Source organism: Gymnogyps californianus, chromosome Z (assembly GCF_018139145.2).
Source record: "Gymnogyps californianus isolate 813 chromosome Z, ASM1813914v2, whole genome shotgun sequence".
Lineage (NCBI taxonomy): Eukaryota > Metazoa > Chordata > Aves > Accipitriformes > Cathartidae > Gymnogyps > Gymnogyps californianus.
The window spans coordinates 29,759,697-29,774,195 of record NC_059500.1 but is presented as its reverse complement, the minus strand read 5'-3'; the positions used below and the strand labels follow the sequence as shown (position 1 = coordinate 29,774,195).

Sequence of the window (14,499 nt, the reverse complement as noted above, 5' to 3'; positions counted from 1 at the left end):
CAATGAGCAGCCCATGAAAATGGACGGATGTGGATTCAAGTGTCACTCTGAGTCTGCCCTGTCCCAGGAGCAAGATCCTGTGAGAGAAGAGAGCCTCTTCCCCTCCTTGCACACACCCACTGCATCCCAGCAGCTGCATTGGACAAGTCACATGTCTTTAAGATGCTTTTGTGTCATTTGTCTCCCCTCCCATCAATTTCCTTCTCTTCCCACTCTTCTGCCCCAGACTGTCTTCATTTTCATCAGTGTGCACAGCTCTGCCTCAGAGCCCAGAAGCACTACAAGAGCAGGACAGATCACTGTCCTTCCCCATCTCTCTTGTTCTCAACCTTCATGACAGTCCTAAAACCCTTCCCAGGCTTTCTGGATTCTTGCTTTCCTCCTTCCTCTTATTTTCCTTTTCCCAGTTGCTCCCTTCTTTGTCCCCTGATTGCCTCTTCCAGTAGAGCAGAGTTAGGATTCACCCAACACTGCTGTACTGCAGCACTGCCTGGAGCCTTGGGCCTGTATGAATATCTGTGACTTATGTGCACATGGCTTGTTCTCCAAGCACCAGGCATGCATTTCTTGTGCTTTTCCATCATACTTTTGAAACCAGACAGGTTCCCTGTCTTCTTTGGGGACTCTAGATTGACTTCGAAATTGTCTCTAATTACACTTTGGCTTTGATACCAGTCTGGCCTCTGTTCTCATCTGCTCTTCCAAATAGCTCTGCTCAAAGGACAGTGCAAGCCTCCCACTTTTAGCAGCAAAATTCCTTATTATCTCCTTGTTTGACTGTGTGGGGGTTTCTTTTTTTTTATTTGTTTCATATTAATTGTCTAAATGAGAAGTAACATCACAGGATGTAATGCAGAAAACAGATCCATTCCTACATAGTTCTGAGTTTTTCTGAATGCACATTACAAATATGAGTGCAGACTTTTATTGTTTTCCAGCAAGCTAATTTAGCCTTTTGCTTATCCAGATTGATGTATGTGATGATAGATAATTATGTGGAAGATTTATTTTTATGCCAGCAAGCAGTGAAGATGAACAAATGTCTTGTGTTCAGTTTGGAGCATTGCTTGAGTATTGTACTGTTGTTAATTACTGGAAAAGGGTTTCAGGAAAGTGCTCACAAAAGGCAGGCTAGAATGAGCTGTAGAAGAAGAGAAAAAGAAAAGCTATAGGAATGAGACTAAATCATCACTGCATTGTGGTTTCCCCTCTTCTGGCCACCAGTGAAAAAAGTATCTCCCAACAGTGGCTGATAAACTGCAGGATGAGGTTGTGTTAAAATGGTAGTAGGATATTGAAGCATCTCCAGGTTAGAAGGGGGAGAAGACTTTTAGTTGTTTCTTTCCAGATTTTTTCACCCTGGTTTTTTTATTTTTAAAAGGGCTAGCCTTTCTGTAAGGAAACTTCAGTTTTTTCCATTAACCAAACACCGTTGAAAAAACACTTTTATCATCAATGATATCCAAACAAGGTCATGGTTTGTGGGTGACTGTGATATTACAAATACCCCCTCTTGTTATTTAAACTACTCTTTGTATTTTTATTTTAAATGGGGGAAAATCAGAAAAGATTGATGATTTATTTTATATTCCAAGTGGATTGATATGGTTTAGAGATGTTTAATACATTGTCCAAAAAAAGTTCCTGTCTCTTTCCAGGTCTTAATACAGCTGCATGGCTATAGATGTTGATTTCTTACATGGAATTACATGTGGTAATTTGGACTGTAATAGATCCGATCATTAGATCCAGCTTATTTTATGCTTTTACTACATTTTAACAGATCAGACAAACTCCCCTTATATTCTGTTGAAAATGTTTCACAGTCAGAGCTCATTTCTGGAACTATTTTTATTTGGAAGTGATTTAAGCTTGCACAAAAGTGGAGAGCTAAAAAATAACAGATTTTGCTGAAACTATCCAAAAAGCTTTGCTTCTGGCTAAAGTGCAAACATGGAAGGTTTCAAGCCAAAATAAGTCTGTTTGAGGGAATTAGAGGAAAGTATGGGAAGAGAGAGATAGTAATGTCAGTGGCATTCCACTAGGTTCAGTAAGGATTTTATCTTAATTGTGGACAGGCCTTTTTGTATGGCGGCACTAGAGTTAGAAGCCAGACCTACTTCCTGTGCCAGTGGACGAACTTGTGAAGCAAAGCCAGCTATAATCTTTCACAAGCAGTCTTCCTTCTATATGCATTTTTAATTTCTCTGAACTGTAAGTGGAGCGTTCAGGATCTGAATGCTAAGCCAAAGTAAGTGATGGCGCATGTGATTCCATAGACAGCCAGCTAGGTAACACTATAGGTTTCTGGTTTGTCTAAGAGGTGCACGTTGACGTGGAGAGGGCTGCATTGTCCTACTGTGCTGTGGAGAGTTTCACCACTTGTATGGGTTTTACAAGGGTGCTGTCTGCTGGCTAAACCTTGACAGAATCATGGGATAGTTGAGGCTGACAGGCACCTCTGGAGATCATCTGATCCACCCCCCTGCTCAGAGCAGGATCATATAGAGCTGTTTTCCTAGGACTGAGCCTGGTCAGGTTTTGAGTATCTGCAAGAATGGAGTCTCCAGAACCTCTCTGGGCAACCTGTTCTAGTGTTTAACCACTCTCACAGTAAAGAAGCTTTTTCTTATGTTTAAGTGGGATTTCCTGTATGTCAATTTGTGTTCATTGCCTTTTGTCCTTTCATGGGGCACCACTGAGAAAAGTTCTGCTCCATCTATTTTACAACCTCCTATCAGGTATTTATACATTGATTATACCCCCCTGAGCCTTCTCTTCTCCAGGCTGAACAGTCCCAGCTCTCTCAGCCTCTCCTGGTATGACAGATGCTCTAATTGCTCATCATCTTGTGGCCTTTTGCTGGACTCTCTCCAGTATGTCCACATCTCTTTTGAACTGGGGAGCCCAGAGCTAGACACTGGACCCAGATGTATGTCACCAGGGCTGAGGAGCAGGGAGGGATCACCTCCCAGCTGGCAACGCTCCTCCTAATGCAGCCCAGGAGGCCATTTGCCTTCTTTGCCACAAGGGCACGTTGCTGGCTCAAGGTCAACTTGATGACCACCAGGATGCCACATCCTTTTCTGCCAAGCTGCTCTTCAGCCAGTTGGTGCCCAGCCTATCCTGGCGCCTGGAGATATTCCTGCCCAGGTTTGCTGAACTTCATGAGCCAAGATTCCCTCATCATAAATGCATACTGACCACTCCCAATCATCTGCTTATCCCTAACACATTTGGAAATGGTTTGCAGGATAATTTGCTCCATCACCTTCCCCAGGAATAGAGGTTGTGGCTGACCAGTTTGTAGTTCCCCAGAGCCGCCTTCTTGCCCTTCTTGAACATAGGAGTGATACTTGCTTTCTTCCAGTCCTCAGGGACCTTCCCCAATTGCCACGACATTTTAAAGATGATCAAGAGTGGCCTTGCAGTGACATTGGCAAGCTCCCACAGTTCCTTTGGGTGCATCCTGTCAGAACTTGTACATGTCTGATCTGTTTGAATGTTGCTTAACCTGATCCTTCTCCATCCAGGGTGAACCTTCTTTGCCCTGGACTTTCCCTCTAGTCGTAGGAACTCGAGATTCCTGAAGGCTCGTTTTAGCAGTAAAGAAAGTGACAATGGCACTGAGTACCTTGGCCTTGCCCATATTCTTTGTGATCAGGTCTCCTGTCCCCTTCAGCACTGGGATGACATTTATCTAGTTTACATTTTACTGCTGAGGTATCAGTAGAAGCATTCCGTGTTTCCCTTGATGTTTCTCACCAGATTCAACTCTAGATGGGCTTTGCTTCTTCTGCATCTGCTCCAGGATGAGCATGGCTTGTTTGCTTTAGCTTACTTACAGTTTCTGTTGAAGGGGCTAAAGAACAAGAGAAGAAAAAAGAAAAGGGGGGGGGGGGGGTATGCAGGAGGAAGCATACTTTGTGGCATGAGATCCTGACTTTATTATGACAGGCAAGGCTCAGGTGAAGCCAGAGTTTCTAGGAGCCGAGTTTAAATTCCCTCCAGTCTCTCCTGCCTCTTTGAACAGCTGAGAAACTCCAAAAGTGCCAGCTCATGAGTAAGAAGTACAGAGGGATCTAAGATGCCTTATATCCCTGTGGATGAAATGACTGACTTCACTGAGAGATGCTGACTGATGTGACAACTTCAGAAGTTGGTCCTCTTAATCTTGTAAACACTGGCAAATTCCTTTTTCTCTCAGAGTTCTTTTTTTCTTTGCTGCTCCTGAAAAAAGCATCATTCTGAGGCTTTAAAGTATAGTGGATGTTGGCAAGCTACCATTAACACTAAGAAAAGAAAGATGATGGTGAAAACTTCTTCAGCTACCATTTCTTCTAATTACTAAAGGAAATAATGAATGTGTTTATTTAGCATTACTCAGACTGAATGGATTCAAACCTCCAGGACTGGCTGGTTTTTTTCCCAGTCTTTACGCCCCTGCCCCCCGCAAGACCTCCCAGAAAGAATTGTAATGAGCAGATGGATGAACCAAAATCCGAATTAGCAATCCAGCTAAGAGTTCCAGATCTTAGTTGTCTTCCTCTCAGCAGCTGAGTCAACTGATACTCGCTAAACTAAAATTAACTCTTGGATAGTTGACGTGTGATCCAGGAACACACAGAAGAAGGATTTGGACATCACTGTAGAAACGTAATTGACCCTGTCTGAGCTGAAGATGGGTGTGTAACCTATTGTCTTAGCCACCTGGACAAGTAAAAGAGAGAACATGCTACCACGTATGGTTACTCCAGAGTCTGCAATAGTCCACCAAATGGCTTCCTCCAACTCCTCTAGGTTTTGAGGCAGTTCTTGAGATGTGGGGGACTGGTCAGTTATGTGTCAGCCTTAGGTGCCAAGTGCATTGAATCCACAGGCATGTCTGATGCCTTTTCCCTTGCCCTTATGTCATAAAAAGCAAAAAAAAAAAAAAAAACCAGATTTCCAGGGGAAGCTAGAATTGTGCTGAGTCTCTGTCCTGAATGGTGTGTTAGGTGATGTTGTTTTCATATTTGCTGTTCCTTCTTGAAATTTGCTGTTCCATCTGGCATTTTTGGATGGGAAATTATGCAAGAGGAACAAGATTTATTGTCTCTGGAAAAGAAAAGATTGGAGAAAGGACCTGTCACCAGTGTTTGTAAAAATAATCAACAGTGCTAAGCCCAGGATGTCTTTGTCCATCTTGTGTAGGTGTTTATACCTGTAAACCAAAACCAAACAAAAACCTGCCATGGGAATATGAAAGTTGCCCAGGTAAATGGGATATCAGTTTTCCCTTGAAATTCAGGGGGAATTCAGAACCCAGCATGGAAACTTTGAACCTGCCATCAGCACATTTGGGACTGGAGATGTGGGTGTGCACAGAGAATGTAAATTTATCTATGCCTGATGTAAAGGATTTGAAATGTGTAATGAGGAAGTTCATGAAAAATCCACAAGAAGCTGAATCTTAGCAGATCCTGGAAGAGGACAAAAATGGGGGTGGGGGGGCGGGGTGCAGGAAGATAACATAATGATAAAACAGATTAAATGAGTCTTGTGGGCCCACCTTCCTTCTCCCTGGGCGCAAAGGGCTTGCTGATTGCCTGCTTGCTGCTTCTGTCTCTGGAATGCAGCATCATTTTAGCCTCTTTGGGTGGGAGGAAAGGCTGAGTCCCTGAAGGTGTGCCTGTACCTCTGTAATCTGAGAAAGCCAGCTACAACCCAGCAGCTTTGAGACTGTTTTCCTTAGTAGCCTCTTTGAGTCTGCAGAATGCTAATGACAGGGTTTTATTAGAACAACAACCCCCGAAGGGGATAATGTGTGGAGGCTGGACCCACATCCAAAGCCCCAGGGTTCACATGAAGGGCACTCCTCCTGGTATCTCTGACACATGAAATGAGGAAAGCTTTGCATTTCTGCATTAGAGGCAGAAACCTCTGTTCCAATGAATTAGCGCAACTGTCAAAATCAGCCAGGTCAAACAACTGTGTGCTGTTTCTGCTCAGGTACTGACAGTCTGGTGACCATCAGCTTCTTATCAGTGCTGGGGTTTACACATTGCTACCTTTACTGGGCAGCTACAGTAGGAAAACTTTCATCTTGTAATGTGTGTTTTAAGCTAGTGGGATTTCAAGTCCTTAATACTTTTTTTCTGGAAAGGAAGCAGCGGTGTGGAATGGGAGCAGGTCGAGCGGCAGAGGTGGCTGTGAATACTGCAGCTCAGACATAGCACTGGTATTTCCTTCCCTTACTGGTCAGATAACACTGGCTGCTAGCATAGTCACCTACGGGAGGGTCTCCTTGCCTAATGAGCCTAGGGCTTCAACAGTGGAAAACTCTCAGTAAATGCCAGTGCAGATGGAGCCCTAGTGGCTAAGGCTGCCTGAACAGAAGCTATTTCTTTTAACTCAGTTTTTACAAAATAAGTGATATGGGGTTGTAAACTTTTTCCTTATGTTTACTTTGCTATAAATTTGGCCTTATAATCAGTGGAAAACCTTTTTCTATCTTCAATTTTTGTAGTTATCAGGAGGTTTGACTTTGCCCAAAGGTAAAAATGGGAATCCCCGGCACCAAAAATACTCAGGTCATACATTTAAGGACCTGGTTTTTGACAGAACCTGGTAGATAAGAGTGTCTTCTTGTCTTTCGCAAGAAAAATGCCTTCATTTTGGCTTATGCAAATTGCTACTTCATATGGTTCTTTTCCGTGGTATTAGACAATTTTTCCCATGTTGTGCAAGGCCTTTATCATCAACTATTATTAGAAGGATTTCATGTTTACATGATTCTGTTACAAACAAATGTGGAAAATGAATCCTAGTAATTCCATATAGGTGAGTTAATTAGCAAAGCACATCACTTTTAAAGAAATGGAAGGTTATTTTTTGTTTCCTCGTGAGTGAATGCAGGTTTGAGGCACTTTCTTTAAGTCTCTCCATGTCTAGTGAAAATATTTTCTTGGGTATAGAGAATGCCACTGCTCCACAGTCCTGCCCACCAGATTTTCCCCTTTGGTTTGAGTGTGGTGAAATATGATCCACTAAGATTTTATACTAAAAAAGAGATTTGAAGGAAATCATGTTTTTTTGAAGACAAACACTTGTCCTGGCCTCAGTGGAGTAAAACCTCAAGTTCAATGTTTATGGAGTAATATTTCATTAATATTTCATCTTACAGGTAATCACAGGAAGGATTATGTTTGGAAGTCTTAAAAGTCTTAACAAGATTGGAGGAGTAGGATGTCTGTTTTGCAGTTTGGCTTCCATCCAATGAAATGATTTAAGACAGTACTCTGCATTCTGTAGATCATTGGCTGGATCTGCCACACTCTGAACTTTCAGCTCTTCACTGCAGATACCTGTGGGACTGACTTGGGCCATGCATGTCCGTACTCTCCAGGCCATCAGGAATTCTCCTTTCCTTGTGTTTGCATCCTTTGAGGGAGCACTGGCAATTTTGAACCCTTCTCCATGGGTTTATTGGCTCACAGACTGCTATTGGAGGATACTTTGATTATTGAAAGGGTAGGAGAAGAACCCTGCCATGAGAGGCACATAGAGAGGGATGAGCTATCCTCACAGTTAAGTGATAATTTTTGCTGAAGTTTCTCTTTTCTTGTCATGGGTAGCGTAGTCAGCAGCCTCATGTCATGCTGTTTTTACAGGCCAGTAACTCTAATCCAGTCACCTACAGGTGTCCTGTTCAGCCTTCTGGGGCATGTTATATGAATTTATCTATATAATTCTTGGAAGCAGTCTAAGAAGAATGATAGCAGACGATCATTCCCATGGGCATTTCCAGGAAGTTTCTAAATAATTGTGAGATCTATACCTCTAAAACATTCTTGAAAATATTTCTTTCAGTGACCCATAGAGTCTCTGGCACCAAAAGCCCATCTGAGCACTCCCAGCCCAGTCAGAGATAAATATCCTGCTTGATGATGTCCCCAGTGGCTAGAATCATTTGTGCCATTTTGTGGTTGCACTGTTACGATCATGTGCTGTAGCTGTTCCCACCACTTTTTGGAGGTCAGCAGTCCAGATCAGGTTTCCTAACAAACAGTTTTATTTCTTTACACGTACATCCAGTGATTCATTGTCTTGGGATATTTGTAGATGGTGAGGTCCTGGCATGTTTCTGGGGCAGATGGGAAGTGCTGTCTTTCTACTAAGGAAAACACAGCAGACATAAAGAATTATGTGGGCTTGGGGGTTTCCTTTTATGTGACTCTACAGAAGGTCAAGGAAACTTGTGTATCAGCTTGGAATCATGGATTTTGTTGAAATTCAGAGAGGAACATAGTTTTCTTCAGTCTTACAATCTTGCTTTATATGAAAAATAAAAATTTAGGAACAGAAACAGAACCTCTGTTGTGCAGTATTTCCTTGTTCATTTTGCTAGACACAGAAGATTTTCAGCCTCGCGATGGCTCAAATTTGCGTTCAGGAGCCTCTGCTGAAACTCACAGTCCTAGCATAGTTACCTAGACGAAAACACCTCTGCGTGCACTGGCAGTAAAAACTACAAGCAGGGGACATGGATTTCATGGCAATAGTAGTAGCCTGTGTTCTGGTACTGCTGCTGAGGAAGGTCAAGAGTGCTCAATGCATGTCCGAATGCGTGGACTAGTCTGCAAGTGCACGTTAGTCAAACAGCATTGTTGTTTTAGCATATTGCCTGTTGCGGTCCCTGCATGCCATCTCCTTTCAGTGCAGATTAAAGGCTGGGGTCTTATTTACTCTCCAGTAGAGTGCATGGCTGAGCTGGTGCACACAACAGCTTCTTAGTTTCTCTTTGAGCTTGAACACAGAAGAACAGAGATTCATGGTTCCTCACCCCCTGCCAGAGTAAATTGACCTCTCAGAGGCATCTCTTCACCTAGTGCTGTGAGGATAATGCAGGGCTGTGTACAGAAAGAAAAGAGCAGGCTTTCTGATGGGACAGGGCCCAGGGCTTTTCTTTTGGGGGGCATTCAACTGTGTTAGGCTAAAATAGAAAACAGGTGAAAGAGGCCTACTCCCTGTCATGTGACTTAGGGCTAAGTCTCCCTTGCAGCATAGCTGCTTGATCTTAAACCTTGGAGAGTGAATCTTTCTCATGTTTCTTACAGTTGCTTTTGGTGATCAGGTCTCTCACACACCACAGAGCTCTTTCTGTAACAGTTCCCAGGAAAGAGGTAAAAATGCTGACTCTGGAGAGGCTCCTGGTGGGGTCCTGTACCTCAAACCCTCACCCTTCTGTCTTTTTTTTCATATTGCACCTAGCTCAAGTTGAGCCTGTAGGTCCTCTGGACCCCAGACCAGCTCTGTCTCATGGAGCACGCGTGGCCCACCTTTTGGATAGCAAACACTGACATCTTCTAATCCTTTTATGTACCTAGCCTGAGCGGCTCCTGATGGATCACGTCTTGTGAACAATCTAATATCACATGCCTGTTTGTATTTGTGTGCATCTGTTTTACATATATTCATTTGGTCTGTTCTTTTTTGCACGATACTAGCACGCCATTTTTCTTTCACATGCAGACTCATTGCATCGGCAACAATGAGCAAAGGCTCCCTGTGAAGGCCTGTACATGGGACTGTGATATAAAAGATATTCTTACCACTCCATCAGATTAAAAAGAAGATTAAGGCCCAGCTTCAGGAGATCACTTAGGCAGGTTGACTGATTGAAATGGGATTCATCCATGTGCTACAGTAATTTCCTGCATACCAGTCTAAATCACTGCTCTGAGCAAGGGTAACTGAAGATCAACAGGGGATAGTGTGTTTGATGGTGTGATGTGAGCAGCTATTCAGTAGCTCACTCTTGAAATGCATGAGACTGTAAGCTCTTAAACTGGCACAAGGAAAATTATTTAAGACTATAGATTGCCCTATAGATTGCTTATCTTTATGTCTTGTCCCTTTCCTCCTGAAGGACTTGGACCTTGGCACTGCTTTTCACTGCTGAGGATGGGACTCAGCTCATCCAACATTGCCTACATGAGATGGGTACCTAGACTGAACTTGCTGTATACACTGCCCCTATCCTCATCAATAGAGAAGCACTTCTCTAGAAGTCTAAGTTGTCCTACCTCACTCTCACAAGGGGTGGATCACCCTTTGGAAGCACCCCTTTCTCTGCTGTCTGGAGGCAGGGGAGGAGGAGTGAATCCCCTCTCCCCTTCCCTTTGCACGTACCTCTGTGTTAAAGATGAGAGATAGCAACTAGGTCTGGCACTTCATATACCTAATGTTGGCCTTCCAGTGGCTAATTTTACTCAATTAAAATGTTTAATTATAGTCATTCCTGTTCCCTGCTACATCTGGTCTTTTGCTGACATGAGGAAATTTTCAGTTAACTGCACCTGGGGCTGAACCATTGGTGAGCAACAGGTACCAACAGTATTAGATTAGGTCCACATAATGGCACGTTAGCTTTACTCTTTCTGAAGGCAAAAATTAGGCCGAGGAGCTGGGGGAAAATCCAATTACTAGGTGAGAAAATATGGTACCCAATGAGTGTGCGTTGCAGTGTTTGGTTAAAAAGTTTCATGTGAGCTAGATCTGTTTGTGTTCTTAGGCTCTCAGGGAAACTTCATATTGATAAATGTCTGTGCTCAAATGATACCATCCAACTGTCATGCCTTAAGCTGGTAGTTTATGAGCACTTTGCTGTTGTGGCATGAGAAACTACAATTTTGTGCTCCAATTCATTGAATCCATTTTCGAGTGAAAAATCATAAATCCCTTGGGTTTAGTCCCCTGTTAATCTCATCACCATTGGACTTCCCTTTCTATCTCCTTGCTTTTCCTGGCTACTAGAATCATTCTGGTGGTTTTATTGCCATGTATTTATGAAGAATATTAGCAGAAAACACTTTTTCTGAAGTTATTTATCAGTTTTAGCATTGGTTACATCTACAGAGGCAAGGGAGCACTCTAATAAGTCATTTACGCAAGCCTAGTTTTAATTCATGTAGGCTGTTAAATGAACAAATGTTTTCAAGAAAGCTAGATCTATGAGGGACTGTGCAAGGCCTCCGTTGTCCATCTGCTTCTCAGCAGCCTTGTCTGATGAGGTGTTAGAGTGATGGTGGAAGTCAGTCAGTGTGCAGAGCATACAGTGCTTCAGGAATAACTCCTGCACCCTTTGAGTAGTCATTTATTCACTATGATGCCAAATTATGGGCTGACCAGCAACCACATCTGTCTGAAAACAGAGTGGAAACATAAATCACAGAATTAGGGCAGAGCTAGCTAAGTCCTTCTGAAACTTTTGTCAACACAAGTGAAGTGGAGTTTCTGTCCCTGGTGGCTTATACGGAAGGAATGAAAGGGGTTGATCTAAGTCATTGGCTTTCAGAGCTATTTTCTGTTCTCTGCAGTTGGATGATTCTTAATCATTTAAAAATTGTTAATGACGTTGACCGACATATCAGATAGTGCCTTTGTGATGCCAGAGGATGTTAAAATGATGTACACACTGCAGCCAGATTGTGACCTGGTTTGCACCACCACCAGTTGCAGACTCGCTGCTCCTGAACAGCTGTCTCCCAGCTTCATCTCTTATTGCCCCAAGAAAGCCACAGTGGCCTATGTCGTGGTTTAACCCCAGTCAGCAACTCAGCACCACACAGCTGTTCCCCCTCCCCCTCCCAGTGGGGTGAGGAGGAGGAAAGCAAAGGGGAAAAAAAAAGTAAAACTCGTGGGTTGAGATAAGAACAGTTTAATAACTAAAGTAAAATATAATACTAACAATAGTAATAATGAAATATAATAATAATAGTAATGAAAAGGAATGCAACAAAAAAAAAGGAAGGGGGGGGAGGAAAAAAAAACCCAGTGATGCACAATGCAATTGCTCACCACCCGCTGACCGATGCCCAGTTAGTTCCCGAGCCGCAATCTGTGCCTCCCGGCCAACTCCCCCCTGTTTATATATTGGGCATGACATTCCATGGTATGGAATACCCCTTTGGCTAGTTCAGGTCAGCTGCCCCGGCTGTGCTCCCTCCCAGCTTCTTGCACACCTGCTTGCTGGCAGAGCATGGGAGACTGAAAAGTCCTTGGCTTAAGATAAGCGCTACTTAGCAACAACTAAAACATCAGTGTGTTATCAACATTATTCTCACACTAAATCCAAAACAGAGCACTGTACCAGCTACTAAAAAGAAAGTTAACTCTGTCCCAGCCAAAACCAGGACAGTCTGATAATGCAACAGCCTGCAGGACCGGTAATTTCAATCACGTCTGCATCTTAGAAAGGCAGAATGTGGTAATCTAAGTGACCTTGGGGAAGTTCAACAATCATTTGTTAGAGATCCTGCGTTTCTGGTGTATGCTGGTGGGGAGTGATAAAGCACTGCCTGCCCTGAGTGTGGCACGCCTCCTGTGATGAGGAAGGACTTTGTTCTTCTCTCTCTTTCCCTGTCCTTGTTCAGTTCTGATGTCATTTTTCTCTTAACTGCAGGTCACTTCATGGGCAACAACACAGTGATTGATGTCTTGAGGAGAGAAGGGTATGAGGTAGAACACACTCCAGCTGGACAAGCCATCAACAAGTAAAGCATGCTTTTATCTTGCTGAGCAGCCATTGGGAGGGTGGGTTTGTAAACAATCATGAAGAGGTAGTGGCAGCTGGAACTATACCTAACAGTGAGCTGGGTGCTCTCTCTCCTCCCCAGCAGTTTGCTTTTCTCTTCCATGAGCCAGTTTGGAAACAGGATTTTATTTGGTTTGGGTTTGGTTTTTTGGTGTTGTGTTTGGGGGATTTTTTGGTTGGTTGTTTTTTGTTTTGCTTTGGTTTGTTTTTTTTTTTTTTAATAAAATAAAAAATATTTCCCCCCTGTAAGTTTTTAACTCTTAAACTAACAGCCATAGAGTATGCGTGCTTGGTTCATCAGATCTGGATGCTGTCTCGTACCACATAGGTTTCCAGGCTCCTCCTTCCTCCCTTTTAGGTGTTTGACTGCCCTGCCTTTTAACACTGTCCTTCTCTTACACTGCTATTTTTGATTCTTTCTGATTACTCTCTCTCAGCCTGGAATCTGACTGCCCAGAGTCCACCCAGCCTCTTTGCAAGCTGTCCCCATGACTGATTGCTCTCATGTCCCCTGCTCTCCTTGGCATTTTTAAGCCAAGGTACTTGCTGTTCTGGTTCATCTTGCAGCAGTCCTTTGGGATATACCCTTACTGCCTCTTTTTATCTCTCACTGGGTGTCTTTATCCATCTCCATGGTTTCACTACAGAATGCCAAATAATCTCCTCCTCCACACTCTGTCGAGAATTACATGTGCTCTTGACTCACCTCTTCCTGGACTTCTTGCCACCAGCTTAGGTTCTGCAATCCTTGTCTCCCCCTTCTCCAGACTCTTGCCAAACATGAGCTCTTGTGTCTCTCAGATACCCCACTCTTCCTTATAGTCACTGCTAAAAGACTCCAGTGGAAAAAGGTTTGATCCCAATTATGGTACTGTTTCCTTTTTATCCTCTGTGCCAGGCATGCTGTCCCTCACTGCTTACATTTCTGTTCCTCCTCCCCTACATTTCTGATACAGAGCTCTCAGGCAGGATGATCACCTTTTGTGCAGGGGGCACAGTGCAGAGTCTTGGTCTGTGCCAGGGGCTCCACAGATGTGGTGCAAATTAATAACAGATGTTTTTCTCATACTCTGGTTGCTTCACCTTTCTCTTTGCACCACTTTTACTGCCTTTTTCAGATCATGAGATTGAAACTCTGGCAGGTCATGTTTTTACTATGATTCTTGACATGGACTTGTGTCATTAACTCTATGTGCACTGAAACAAACTGAGCCAAGACTCATCCCCATGAGTACATGAATGCAACCCCTAACCCTGGTGCCACCAATGGACAGGTAGTCTGACATGGAGAAGCCCCCTGTGCTTAAGCACAAGACTTAATGATCCTGTAAGACTTAAGTCATGCTAGACAATCCAGTGTATCAGTGTTTACAGGGATAATCAAAAACCTGCCTGCATGGATATTTTTGTGTTGGTTCCCCCCCCCCCCCAGAATATTCTTAGCTTATGTATTCCTAAAAACAACCATGGCAGCTTCTTAAAGCTTAAAGAAAGAGAGCTTAATATGTACTTGAGAATAAACAAAATCCGATACTGCTCTGTAAAGGTGTAGCTGTAAGCAAATCAAGGGCAGACAACTGTGGAAAGGAGGGCTAGATCTTCACCCATCAGGAAGGCAGGTATCAATGATACTTAGGGGAGCTGGGCACCCAGTTCTCTGACCACATCATGGGAGTTCATTGTCCAGCCAGTGACTCTTGTGCCTTTGAAAACACTCAGTTTGGCATTGGTTGCATCTCAAACCTTTCATTAGGACTACTGGACAGAACATCTTTCGTGGAGTCTTGATTTTAAAGCTGAGTGAAGAAGCTAAAGAAGATGGCACTTTAGTGTTTTCTTTGAGAAAAGGTGTTAACATTTCTGGATGACTTGAAAACAGATTTAAAAATATGAAACAAGTTTCAAGAAAAACCTGAGTTCTG

At 43.3% G+C, this 14,499-nt stretch overlaps 1 protein-coding gene across 5 annotated transcripts in view; it reads left to right on the top strand.

Annotated features, from left to right (window-relative positions):
• Positions 1–14,499, top strand: part of TRABD2A (TraB domain containing 2A) — a 78,205-nt gene that overhangs the window by 55,858 nt on the left and 7,848 nt on the right. For all 5 annotated transcript variants that reach the window (XM_050913164.1, XM_050913167.1, XM_050913170.1 and 2 more), the window contains one exon: positions 12,446–12,536. In XM_050913164.1, coding sequence (XP_050769121.1) covers positions 12,446–12,536 — 91 coding nt within the window. The remainder of the gene's footprint in view (positions 1–12,445; positions 12,537–14,499) is intronic.